Here is a 13,567-nt window from a genome sequence, read left to right on the forward strand (position 1 = left end):
AATTCATTGCATCTCACTCTGTGCTGTCTTTCGTGAAGCCATGTTATCACATTTTGTGCCTGTAGCCAAAGTGTTCTTTCGCTTTAACAATGTGTCGCTTGTTTAACTACGTCGTGAACATACGCCATGCTGTTTGGCCAATCAGATCACATGGTTCAAGGAAAGTCAAGAGAACTGTACGGAAGAGAAGTTTGGTTGCAATAAATTCAATAATTGATCGTTATCTTTATTCTTTCAGTATTTTTTATCCTCATACGGTCTATGGTTATTCTGCATTGAAGATGAATAGTGTTGGAGAGGGCTGCACTGACCTAAAACGGGAATATGACCAGTGCTTTAACCGTTGGTTTGCTGAGAAATTCTTGAAGGGAGATCGAAGCGGTGATCCCTGTACCGAAATGTTCAAGAAATATCAGCATTGTGTCCAGGTAAATACATTATATCAAACACGGACGTATGTTGTTAGCTAGCTATCTGCCTGCTGTTTGCTCATCTACACCACGCATTGATAACTGCTGTACGACGTACTGTTAGCTTGTCAGGCCCCAGAAGTATATTCTTCAAAGGACTGAAACACAGATAAAAGGGGAAACGTAGTTTGTTATAACAATCTTTGACTAAAGGGCATCATTTTATTTATTGGAAATAAATATCCTCATTTCATGAAATAGGCCTATCCTCTCAATCCATTGTCTTTTTAAATGTCAGATGCAAGTGTCTAATGATACAGCTACATATGTTGTGCTTGGATTTGCAGAAGGCCATAAAAGAAAAGGACATTCCCATTGATGGCGTAGAATTCATGGGCCCAAATAAAGAGAAAGCTGACAGATGAGGAGATAGAGGATCTCCCCAACAACATTGCCTTGTGACTCACTGGCATTGCTTACTGGGCATGCAATGGAACATGCACAGGGTTTCCACCAATTTAGCTTGGATTGGGTTTTGTTTGAGGTCGCTGTCCCTCTAGTGTGGAGACTAATGAGCATTCATATGAAGGATCCAAAGTGCTAAATGACAATTGGGATTGGACTTTGTATGTTGGGCATTGATTACAAGAGGAACCTATAAATCCAGACATTTGGGTCAGACCAATAAACATCCATGGTCACAAGATGCATGTAATGTGGTGGTCACATTAGATAATCATTGTAAAGGACTATGATGCTTTGCAAAGGGATTTTTTGTGTGAATTCTTTTCATTTCAGGAATTGTCGATGTCTATTAGAGGGCCCTGGCTTAATGTCCCTCACAAGACAACTGAAGATGGCATCAATGTGGATGCATTAGGCTTGAAGAGAAAGGTCAACATCATACAAGGACATTCATTTGGTTTACACTGTGCAAGATTATAATTTTTGTGAGTCTCTCTTCGCCCCGTGTTTTTTTTTTTACTGGCATTTATTTAGTTCAGTGTGATGTAATGTTGTGATTGACATATACATTGACAAAGCAATAAATAGAATAATCATGTTACATTACTACCAATTCATATTTTCAGCTCTGCGGGTGGACACCCCCCAATCTGCAATGTGACAACCCATTGAGTGAGTGCAGGTGTTTGGTTTGTTTCAGTGCTTTAATTGAAAAACTAACTGATCTTGCATACAGCCACCACAGGTTACCAAAACATTGTGAGGGGAAGTAAAGGAATGAACTGATTAAAAAGTTCAACATTTATTTAAAATAAAACAAATTTAAGGATTTCAGGTTTACCAGCAGATTACAATCAAACAATTTCCAAATGTATTCAGACACTTAGGAGGTTCACACTTACAATTCATTTAAAAATAGACAATGCAGGCAGATGTTCACATTTAGTTTTTGTTGAGTGTCACACTATTCTCAGGGCAATGTTCATCACAAATGGATCATGTTCATACATGACCTAGTAAATTGACAAGTTAACAAATGGTCTCACCAGACATCAGAACTGAGCAGACTACAGTGAGCTGACACAGGGAACTGATGCTTACATCAAATCAACAGGAAAATAAATCAACCATATTAAGGCCAACAAGAAGGCAGGGGTGACTGACCATGGAATGCACATAGCAAGCAAAAGGGGGACAATTATTTGTGTGTATCAGGGAGGATATCTGTGATAAACAAAACATAATTAAACTGCCCCTAATCATCAGTGCCCTCTTGTGAATGGCTGGCTGGTCTACCGATAGTGCCGTGGGGGCGGGCTGTGGTTCGTTACTGGATGTCGCCTCGCTGGGGGGCTATGGCGGGACACAGGGCGCCGTGGAGGTGACTGGTAGCGCTGTGGAGGGGACCCTCTGCTTTTGTAAGGAGGTGGTGAGTAGCCACGCCCCCGGGGGGATCTGGAGCGGGACCGCGAGCGACCATAACTGGCACCCCGTTCTCCGTGGACACGAATATTCGCCATCTCTCCCTGAGGGACATACAGAGCAAATGTCTGAGGAGACCATCTTCCGTCATGAGCTTGAATAAGCTTGTAACTCGCAAATGCACTCATTTTTGACATGTTTTGCTGTGGAGAGGTGTACTCACCTGATGGGAACGGAACTCAGTCCTGTCCAGTCTGCGCAGGGCATATTCCATGTCCTCCCGACGGACAAACTCCACCACCCCTTCACCATCCCGCTGCACGTCAGCGAAACACACATCCCCTGCCTCACGCATGTGGTCTTTCAGATCCTGCCAGCTCCCTGTTGGGGGCAAGCCTGGGAGAGGAGACAGCACATTGTCATTTTACCAGAAGCTGCCAACTCTGCATAATGCTTATTGGAGTGGAAGAGTGATTCTTTTCATACCATCAACTATGCCTTTTCATCTACAGTTTACAATAGACCTGTTTCAAGTGGCATATCCCCAATTCACGTGTCTAAATTTCATGCAAAGCTGAGGGATACTATAAGTATGTAAATACTGTCAGTCTCTACTAATATTTTCCTTTGATTTGAAAGAAAAGTGACGTATGATCTGACTGCCAGATTGAAAGCTAAGAAAAGGAACGTCTAGCTATATTAGAGGACATACAACACAGATACAATAGAGAAATACCCCCAAACAATGGGTAAAACAAAAATGAATGATAAAACATACACCTACCAGTCACTATGGCCGGTGTTTGGGTATATGCAGTCAACATGATCAGTTAGAGTTTTTACTGTTTTGTTCCTGTTTGATTTGGGCAGCTGACTTGACCTCCACTTAGTCCCGTTGACCTCCAGTCCGCCAAGAGAGAGAGAGAAACAAAAACAACACTGCCTACGACTCAGAACGTCCACCTACCAGTCACTATCACCCGGAACTCAGATCGCCGAGTTGGGGGCCCAAACCTCCCCCTAGGACCCCCTCCTTCTCCTCCTCTTTCTCCGCCTCCCATAGGGCCACTAAATTTGGCGCCAGAGGAGCGAGGGTATTCTACACGCAGCTTGGAGTCTCCGAATCCATATCCATTCCTTCCATAGACAGCATCTTCTGCATCCCTAAGAGAAGAGAGCACAGAACTCCTTACTTACTTGCCTAAGGGATATACACTTGGCAACGCCTTCTCCATCCGTTCACTGAGGTCAGTCCCAGGCGATGTTACTAAATCAGAGGAGAACAGCTAGCCAAACAGCCAGGTATTGTGATTGGACGTGTACACTCATCCCAGGAACTCACCGTGGATCTTCGAAGCGAACAAAAGCAAAAGGGATGGTTCCCCTGTTATTCTTTAGTTCGACATCCCGAATTTTTCCATATTTGAAGAAGAGATCCTCTATGTCCCTCTCCTGGACATCCATTGGAAGATTTCCCACGTAGATCCTTCCATCAGTCATTGTTGGTATTGGATAGGCCCTGCTAAAATAAACCGAAGGCACCTGCAGGCTTCAAACTCACTGATCCATTCCAAGAACAAAGGTGGAGGTGATCCGTATCCTAATCCTAGTCCCAATCCAAATCCATCCTCTTCTAATGCTTTAATTTACCCCCCAAAAATCTAGAATCCGTATCCTAATCCTAGTCCCAATCCACATTTTTGTCCATTCTCTTCTAATGCTTTAATTTGGAAAAATCTAGAATCTTTGTGGAGCAGGAGTAGTAGAAGTAACGTTACATGTTCAGTTCAAGACAATCTGCACAGCAACTTGGACCAGTCTGAAAGCTTTAAAACACAGGATAATGATGAATGCCTTGGACTCATAAATCATACAGCCATCAGAAGTCGTTTGAACACACGCTAATTAGTGGCTAGCTAGCTAGCTAGCTAGTACTACTCTGGTACTGCTGACCTTCCCTCAAAGTGACGTAATCTATCATTTACAAACCACTTCGATAGTTAGGCTTCGTAGCAAAGAGAGGCGGGCTACAGTTAGCTAAACACACTGCAAAGAGGGCTGGCACTTCAGGTACACAACGCAGTCAGAAACAAGACGCTAAAGTTAGCGTGCTAAACTATCAACATCGCTAACTAGCAATGTGTTTGTATTTGAAATACAGTGAATGGACATGTTTTCTCAATCAAATTCGATTCGCTAATATTAGCTAGTTTGCTAGCTAACTAGATCCGCAAACGTGTTCTAACAACACGGAAGTGATTGATTGACTAGGTGATGTTCGCTACAGTAGTAGCTAGCAAACGTTAATTTAGCTCGTTAGTTAGTACTCTTCTTTGTTGATTCCATCCTTGCCAGCTAGGCTAACGCTAGCTAACTAATGCTATCGTCTACTCTCCTCTTCCCATTTTAAAGTGTAAATAGTAACAGGTACGTCGAACGGTTATGAATGTTTATGAGTAGCGAATTATATGCTATAAAAAAATAATTAATTTCAGACATACCTCAGTGTAATTTATGTAAAATACGGGAACGCTATCTAGCAGTCTCTTCCTCAATGCAGAATGTCAGCTCGAGCTGTCGCTCGATCTCTACGTCAGAAATACTAACGCTAAAATCTACTCTCCTCTTCAATTTTAAACTGTAAATAGCAACAGGTACTTTGATCGGTTATGAATGTTTATGAGTAGCGAATTATTTGTTATAAAAAAATAATTAATTCCAGACGTACCTCAGTGTAATTTATGTAAAATACGGGAACGCTATCTAGCAGTCTCTTCCTCAATACAGGAAGTCAGTTTGAGCTGTCGCAGGTTCTCTACGTCAGAAATACCCGCCCACTTTTGAGACAGGAAATGATTTGCATAGGCTAATCAATATAATCTTTCATTTGGAAGCAAGGCACAATCGGTAATTTCAACAGTCTGACCCTGTTACTTTGTTTGGTAAACTGAGGGTTGGATGGGCCTGGCAAATAATCACACTTCAAGCTATGGATGCAAGGACAGTCCATGAAATTGACAAGAATGTCAGATAATTTACCCAATGTCATGTTAATTTAATTAACTGGCCTACTTAATACTTTTATGAAGATCGAGATTTGTAGCAATATATACTTAATTACTATTTATAATGCAATATACACTGAGTGTACAAAACATTATCAACACCTGCTCTTTCCATGAGGTAGACTGACCAAGTGAATCCAGGTGAAAGCTACGATCCCTTATTGATGTCCGTGTAGATGAAGGGGAGGAGACAGGTTAAAAAATGATTTTTAAGCCTTGAGGCATGGATTGTGTGTGTGTGCCATTCAGAGGGTGAATTGGCAAGACAAAATATTGAAGTGCCTTTGAACGGGGTATGGTAGTAGGTGCCAGGCGCACCGGTTTGTGTCAAGAACTGCAACGCTGCTGGGTCTTTCACGCTCAACAGTTTCCCGTGTGTATCAAGAATGGTCCACCACCTGAAGGACATCCGGCCAACTTGACACAACTGGGGGGAGCATTTGAGTCAACATGGCCCGGAATCCCTGTGGAACGCTTTCAACACTTTGTATAGTCTATTCCCCAATAATTGACACAGATTTTATATGGGATTAAGGTCTGGAGACTGGCTAGGCCACTCCAGGACCTTAATGTGCTCCTTCTTGAGCCACTCCTTTGTTGCCTTGGCCGTGTGTTTTGGGTCATTTTCATGCTGGAATACCCATCCACGACCCATTTTCAATGCCCTGGCTGAGGGAAGGAGGTTCTCACCCAAGATTTGACGGTATATGGCCCCGTCCATCGTCCCTTTGATGCGGTGAAGTTGTCCTGTCCCCTTAGTGGAAAAACACCCCCAAAGCATAATGTTTCCACCTCCATGTTTGACGGTGGGGATGGTGTTCTTGGGGTCATAGGCAGCATTCCTCCTCCTCCAAACACGGCGAGTTGAGTTGATGCCAAAGAGCTCGATTTTGGTCTCATCTGACCACAACACTTTCACCCAGTTCTCCTCTGAATCATTCAGATGTTCATTGGCAAACTTCAGACGGTCCTGTATATGTGCTTTCTTGAGCAGGGGGACCTTGCGGGTGCTGCAGGATTTCAGTCCTTCATGGCGTAGTGTGTTACCAATTGTTTTCTTGGTGACTATGGTCCCAGCTGCCTTGAGATCATTGACAAGATCCTCCCGTGTAGTTCTGGGCTGATTCCTCACCGTTCTCATGATCATTGCAACTCCAAGAGGTGAGATCTTGCATGGAGCCCCAGGCCGAGGGAGATTGACAGTTATTTTGTGTTTCTTCCATTTGCGAATAATCACACCAACTGTTGTCACCTTCTCACCAAGCTGCATGGCAATGGTATTGTAGCCCATTCCAGCCCTGTGTAGGTCTACAATCTTATCCCTGACATCCTTGGAGAGCTCTTTGGTCTTGGCCATGGTGGAGAGTTTGGAATCTGATTGATTGATTGCTTCTGTGGACAGGTGTCTTTTATACAGGTAACAAGCTGAGATTAGGAGCTCTCCCTTTAAGAGTGTCCTCCTAATCTCAGCTCGTTACCTATATAAAAGACACCTGGGAGACAGAAATATTTCTGATTGAGAAGGGGTCAAATACTTATTTCCCAAATTAAAATGCAAATCAATTTATAACATTTTTGACATGTGTTTTTCTGGATTTTGTTGTTGTTATTCTGTCTCTCACTGTTCAAATAAACCTACCATTAAAATTATAGACTGATCATTTCTATGTCAGTGGGCAAATGTACAAAATCAGCAGGGGATCAAATACTTTTTTCCCTCACTGTATGACTTTAGCAAGTTCCATGTGTTTTATATTATAAGGCACTTTATTTAATATAACTGTCAAAGTGCGACGTGAATACGGTAGGCGAAGTCAAACGCAGGTCACCGAGCTACTGGAAACATACTTTTACTAACAAAGTAACCAGAGTACAAAACAACCTCCAAACAGGGTGGAGAAAACCCGCACAATAGCAACTGCCGAAAATGACGAGAACAATCACACACAACACACAATGAACAACAGAGGGTTATATAGGGAATACAATACAACATAATAGGAAACAGGTGTACACAATTAAGACAAAACAAGTCAAACACAGAAACATAGATCGGTAGCAGCTTGTACTCCGGGGACGACGAACGCCGAACCCTGCCCGAGCAAGGAGGAGGAGCAGCCTCGGCTGATTCCGTGACAGTATTCCCCCCTTGACGCGCGGTTTCAGCCGTGCGCCGACCCCGGCCTCGGGGACGGCCAGGAGGACGCGGAGCAGGGCGAGTCGGATGACTCTGGTGGAAGTCCCTCAACATGGAGGGATCTAGGATGTCCCTCCTGGGGACCCAGCACCGTTCCTCCAGACCGTACCCCTCCCACTCCACGAGATACTGCAGGCCCCCCGTCCGACGCCTCGAATCCAAGATGGAACGGACTGAGTACACCGGAGCCCCCTCGATGTCCAACGGGGGCGGAGGAGCCTCTCGTACCTCACTCTCCTGGAGTGGACCAGCCACCACCGGCCTGAGGAGAGACACATGGAACGAGGGGTTAATGCGGTAATTAATGGGCAGTTGTAACCTATAGCATACCTCGTTCAGTCTCCTCAGGACTTTAAATGGCCCCACAAACCGCCGACCCAGCTTCCGGCAGGGCAGGCGAAGGGGCAGGTTTCGGGTCGAGAGCCAGACCCGATCTCCCGGTGCATACACCGGAGCCTCACTGCGGTGGCGATCGGCGCTCGCCTTTTGCCGCCTGATAGCCCGCTGCCGATGGACATGCGCAGCGTTCCAAGTTTCTTCAGAGCGCCGAAACCACTCGTCCACCGCAGGGGCTTCGGTCTGGCTCTGATGCCAAGGTGCCAGGGCCGGCTGATAACCTAGCACACACTGGAAAGGCGTAAGGTTAGTGGACGAATGGCGGAGTGAGTTTTGGGCTATCTCTGCCCAGGGAATATATCCCGACCACTCCTCTTGCCGGTCCTGGCAATACGACCTCAGAAACCTACCCACATCCTGGTTCACTCTCTCCACCTGCCCATTACTCTCGGGGTGAAAACCTGAGGTAAGGCTAATCGAGACCCCCAGACGTTCCATAAACGCCCTCCAGACTCTAGAGGTGAACTGGGGACCCCGATCAGACACTATATCCTCAGGCACCCCATAGTGCCGGAAGACGTGTGTAAACAGGGCCTCAGCAGTTTGTAGGGCAGTAGGGAGACCTGGCAGGGGAATGAGACGGCAGGCTTTAGAAAACCGATCCACAACGACCAAGATCGTAGTGTTCCCCTGGGAGGGGGGAAGGTCCGTGACAAAATCCACCGATAGGTGAGACCACGGCCGTTGTGGAACGGGTAGGGGTTGTAACTTCCCCCTGGGCAGGTGTCTAGGCGCCTTACACTGAGCGCACACCGAGCAGGAGGAAACATAAACCCTCACGTCCTTCGCTAAAGTAGGCCACCAGTACTTCCCACTAAGGCAGTGCACTGTCCGACCAATACCCGGATGACCAGGAGGGTGACGTGTGAGCCCAGTATATCAAACGATCGCGAACCTCGAGCGGCACGTACTTCCGACCCTCTGGACACTGTGGAGGAGTAGGATCGGAACGTAACGCCCGCTTGATTTCCGCATCAACCTCCCACACCACCAGACAAGACTCCGGGAGGATGGGAGTGGGCTCAATGGACCTCTCCTCTGTGTCATATAGTACACCACTTTAATACAAATATGAGCAACAGAGAGCTCTGGGTGAGTTGGGTGCCTACTCACCTGGAATGACTCATCAGTGCGTCGCCCACTGCCTCGATTCCTAGGAGACCCTCCCCAGCACCGACCAGCAGTGTGTCCTCTGCGGCCACAGTTGGTGCAGGGGACGGCCTCGCTCCTGGTCTCCCTCCTGGTCTCCCTAGCACCAGCACCCCCGAGCTCCATAGGGGTCGGCTCGGAAGTGCTGGGGGATGGAATGGACGGCCCCGAATCCGGACGTCCGCGGGTAGCCAACAGGGTATCCAGGCGAATAGACATGTCCACCAGTTGATCAAAGCTGAGGTTGGTGTCCCTTCAGGCCAATTCCCGACGCACGTCCTCCCTCAGGCTACATCTATAGTGGTCGATGAGGGCCCTCTCATTCCATCCCGCGTTGGCAACCAGCGTCCGGAAGTCCAGCGCGAACTCCTGCGCGCTCCACCTCCCCTGTCTAAGGTGGAATAGACGCTCACCCGCCGCTTTACCCTCTGGTGGATGATCGAATACTGCCCGGAAGCGGCGGGTGAACTCTGCATAGTTGACCGTAGTGGCGTCTATCCCACCCTACTTGGCGTTGGCCCACTCCAGCGACTTGCCAGACAGACAGGAGATAAGGGCGGACACGCTCTCGTATCCCGAGGGCGCCGTGTGAATGGTTGCTAGGTAGAGTTCAACCTGGAGTAGGAAACCCTGGCACCCGGCCGCTGTGCCATCAAAAGCCCTCGGGAGCGAGAGCCGAATCCCACTGGACCCCGGAGGTGAAGCGATGGGCATCGCCGATGGTGGTGGTATCGTTGGAGGGGGCATAGGTAGACCCCCTCTTTCCCATCGCTCAATGGTGTTCACCATCCGTTCCATGGCGGGCCAAGAGCCTGGATCATGGCCGCTTGGTGTTCGACGCGTGCCTCCATAGATCCAGCTGGCACCGCCGCTCCTGCTGACTCCATGAGTGGTGTGTGATTCTGTCAAAGTGCGACGTGAATGCGGTAGGCAAAGTCAAACGCAGGACACCGAGCTACTGGAAACATACTTTTACTAACAAAGTAACCAGAGTACAAAGCAACCTCCAAACAGGGAGGAGAAAACCCACACAATAGCAACTGCCGAAAATGACGAGAACAATCACACACAACACACAATGAACGACAGAGGGTTATATAGGGAATACAATACAACATAATAGGAAACAGGTGTACACAATCAAGACAAAACAAGTCAAACACAGAAACATAGATCAGTAGCAGCTAGTACTCCGGGGACGACGAACGCCGAAGCCTGCCCGAGCAAGGAGGAGGAGCAGCCTCGGCTGATTCCGTGACAATAACAGGCTTTTAAAATTCTATATTGGTGTACAATTTCTATTTAATATATCACAGGGACGATAAAAGGCACTCTATGCCTGTGCGACAGGTTTTACGAATTCTATGAATCTGGGTTAAATGGTGACACAGAAATGGGACTCATACAGTGCCTTGCAAAAGTATTCATCCCCCTTGGCGTTTTTCCTATTTTGTTGCATTACAACCTGTAATTTAAATTGATTTTTATTTGGATTTCATGTAATGGACATACACAAAATAGTCCAAATTGGTGAAGTGAAATGAAAAAAATATGTTGTTTCAAAAAATTCTAAAAAATAAATGACGGAAAAGTGGTGCATGCATATGTATTCACCCCCTTTGCTAAGAAGCCCCTAAATAAGATCTGGTGCAACCAATTACCTTCAGAAGTCACATAATTAGTTAAATAAAGTCCACATGTGTGCAATCTAAGTGTCACATGATCTGTCACATGATCTCAGTATATATACACCTGTTCTGAAAGGCCCCAGAGCCTGCAACACCACTAAGCAAGGGGCACCACCAAGCAAGCGGCATTATGAAGACCAAGGAGCTCTCCAAACAGGTCAGGGACAAAGTTGTGGAGAAGTACAGATCAGGGTTGGGTTATAAAAAAATATCAGAAACTTTGAACATCCAACGGAGCACCATTAAATCCATTATTAAAAAATGGAAAGAATATGGCACCACAACAAACCTGCCAAGAGAAGGCCGCCCACCAAAACTCATGGACCAGGCAAGGAGGGCATAAATCAGAGACGCAACAAATAGACCAAAGATAACCCTGAAGGAGCTGCAAAGCTCCACAGCGGAGATTGGAGTATCTGTCACTTTAAGCCGAGAATCTGTGGTATGACTTAAAGATTGCTGTACACCAGCAGAACCCATCCAAGTTGAAGGAGTTGGAGCAGTTTTGCCTTGAAGAATGGGCAAAAATCCCAGTGGCTAGATGTGCCATGCTTATAGGGGGGGGGGGGGGGGGGGGGGGGGGGGTGAATAGTTATGCACGCTCAAGTTTTCAGTTTTTTTGGCTTATTTCTTGTTTGTTTCACCCAAAAAATATTTTGCATCTTCAAAGTGGTAGGCATGTTGTGTAAATCAAATGAAACAAACCCACCAAAAATCCAGGTTGTAAGGTAACAAAATAGGAAAAATGCCAAGAGGGGTGAATACTTTCGCAAGCCACTGTAAGTATGCAAAGTGAAGATGAGATCCTACAATAGGGCTTTTACGGTGACCATATTACCGCCACACCGGTGGTCACGAGTCATGATGACAGTCAAATTCCACTTGACCGTTTAGTCACGGTAATTATGCTTCTCCAAGCTCTGATGCTGCTGATGGTCATTAGTAGTCTGCCAAACTTGCTAACTGCCTGGTACTCAACACTCTATTGTCCCTCTAAACACTCTGGCATCAATGCAAATGTGATTGAACATCTAATCAAACACTTCATGAGAGCCCATGAGCTCATGTTGCGCAACATTTCTATAGGCTATGCAATTGCGTGAGAACAGAGTGATGGGCTCTATTAAAAAGAGGATCCCATCAGCTTTCTATTGGCTAGGCCTACTATATTTATTTCTCAACTTTCCTTATATTAAGCACATTGCTTCTCTTTACAACAGGAATATAGCCTACATGGCTGGCATGAAAATGAACCACAGGAAAAGCGTCCTCCATTCGCTATTTAAGTGCATGGATGACCTATTTTTTTTAACTGCCCCTGTTTCTAGACAGGTGCATGATTATGGTCCATTCGAAATCAAAACAAATTCCACACATATATTATTTAGTATATATGAAGACAATATTAAATCAAGTATAGTGTGATGGGTGACAATATTAGCCTATCACTTGTGAATGATATATTATCACTTGTGAATATTGCCCAGCTTAAGGCAAACAGTGCATTATTTTTTTGGGTGACTTTTTCAAATCATAGTCGCACACCTCATGTAGCCTAGCCCATAGGCCTATATGTTTTGATATGGTTTGTATCACAACTGAAGTGGCCAAATAACTTCTTAAAATGAAGCACATTAATCCGCTTTACAACGTGTGTAGAGCCTAACTGGCATACATACGCAGCGCGTGAGTTTCAAGTTCAGGGAAGATAATTTTCACCATAGAAATGCACCTTTATAATAAAAGCAATACATGCATAATCGCATTTGTGGTCACTTTTGAGAATGGTGTTTACCTGCTAATGGAACATTCGTGCTTATAGCCTACTGCTGTTTGCGCATTGCTGTGCTTATGTGGTGTCTCAAAATATGTTGCTAATTATGCTGTGATGATAAGAAGTCCGCTTACACTGTACTTTGATTATAAAGGTTTATTGTATCAAAGATCACAGTATCAATTTACAGACATCTGCAGATATCTGGAGAACAACGGCCCAATCTGTTAATATGTTGTTTCTCTCCTTCTTTGTTTAAGACATGGTATTTATATCCTATGTGACATAGTATGGCGTGATTTTAATAAACCAATCCCCGGCTTTCACATATCTCCAAATGTCCTCTATTCCAAGAAACCTATGTAGCAATGCTTTTCCAAATGCTTCAGCAAAGCAGAGTAAAGTTAATCTATTACACCATTTGCAAACATCAGCAAAATCAATAGACCTTCAGACACTACATATTTCCCCCCGAAAACAAAAAGAATAGGATTATGACAAATAACAATTTTTGTTCTTGAGTAACTTCAGCAATAAACCATAATTTATGGAGAGTAAACACATGTTTATATAGACACATTTTTGTATGGGGTGTAAATAAATTGTTATGGAGTGTAAGAGCGAAAAACCTGTCTGGCAGCTTTCATTCCAAATATCCATCAGTCAATCAAGACAGGAACATTCTCTCACGGCCCCTCTGCCCTAGGCGACCACCTAAGTACTCCAGATCAATTTATAAATCTTTATCAATACATTTTAAGCTATGATGCAATTGAATACATATGAAAACCCCAGCAAACAAAATACAATCAAAATGTCCACATTCAGGCTGGTCGACCCATCGGACCCTCCTGTGGATTCTCTCTGTCCCTGCCTAGACCCAATATCCCTAAGCTTCAACAAAATAAACAAAAACATCTGAGGTCCCCACATGTACCCAACAACAAAAAACATAATTATTCAAAAATTAATACAGAAAGAATATAACACTGGAATGTAGT

General features: G+C 45.1%; 2 protein-coding genes across 4 annotated transcripts; one reads left to right on the forward strand and one right to left on the reverse strand.

The window, feature by feature from the left end:
- Positions 1–154: 154 nt before the first annotated feature.
- Positions 155–1,476, forward strand: triap1 (TP53 regulated inhibitor of apoptosis 1). The gene is made up of 2 exons (XM_084159499.1): positions 155–428; positions 758–1,476. Exons 1-2 carry the CDS (start codon positions 282–284, stop codon positions 833–835), a joined length of 225 nt encoding a protein of 74 aa, XP_084015625.1. The 5' UTR covers positions 155–281; the 3' UTR covers positions 836–1,476.
- A 185-nt stretch (positions 1,477–1,661) lies between these two features.
- LOC311127655 (serine/arginine-rich splicing factor 9-like) lies at positions 1,662–5,097 on the reverse strand. Of its 3 annotated transcripts, none has more exons than XM_084159494.1 (5): positions 4,799–5,097; positions 3,640–4,123; positions 3,265–3,461; positions 2,521–2,693; positions 1,662–2,401 (listed from the first exon to the last, which is right to left on the reverse strand). In XM_084159494.1, the coding sequence occupies exons 2-5, from the start codon at positions 3,795–3,797 to the stop codon at positions 2,168–2,170; spliced, it is 762 nt and encodes a 253-aa protein (XP_084015620.1). In that variant the 5' UTR covers positions 3,798–4,123; positions 4,799–5,097; the 3' UTR covers positions 1,662–2,167. The 3 variants fall into 3 exon arrangements, with proteins under 3 accessions (XP_084015620.1, XP_084015622.1, XP_084015621.1); XM_084159496.1 differs by having other exon boundaries at positions 3,640–3,819; positions 4,799–5,090; XM_084159495.1 differs by lacking the exon at positions 4,799–5,097 and having other exon boundaries at positions 3,640–4,554.
- Between the last annotated feature and the right edge of the window lie 8,470 nt (positions 5,098–13,567).

The sequence above is a fragment of the Coregonus lavaretus genome (genome assembly GCF_964263955.1).
Source record: "Coregonus lavaretus genome assembly, chromosome: 4".
Taxonomy (NCBI): domain Eukaryota; kingdom Metazoa; phylum Chordata; class Actinopteri; order Salmoniformes; family Salmonidae; genus Coregonus; species Coregonus lavaretus.

Excerpts from the sequence above, each read along its gene's own strand:
- LOC311127655 (XM_084159494.1), bottom strand. The coding sequence starts at position 3,797 with ATGACTGATGGAAGGATCTACGTGGGAAATCTTCCAATGGATGTCCAG. Across the intron at positions 3,462-3,639 it reads GTTCGCTTCGAAGATCCACG|GGATGCAGAAGATGCTGTCT; the intron begins GTGAGTTCCTGG and ends CTCTTCTCTTAG. Across the intron at positions 2,402-2,520 it reads CTGAGTTCCGTTCCCATCAG|GGAGAGATGGCGAATATTCG; the intron begins GTGAGTACACCT and ends TATGTCCCTCAG.
- triap1 (XM_084159499.1), top strand. The coding sequence starts at position 282 with ATGAATAGTGTTGGAGAGGGCTGCACTGACCTAAAACGGGAATATGAC. Across the intron at positions 429-757 it reads AATATCAGCATTGTGTCCAG|AAGGCCATAAAAGAAAAGGA; the intron begins GTAAATACATTA and ends TTGGATTTGCAG.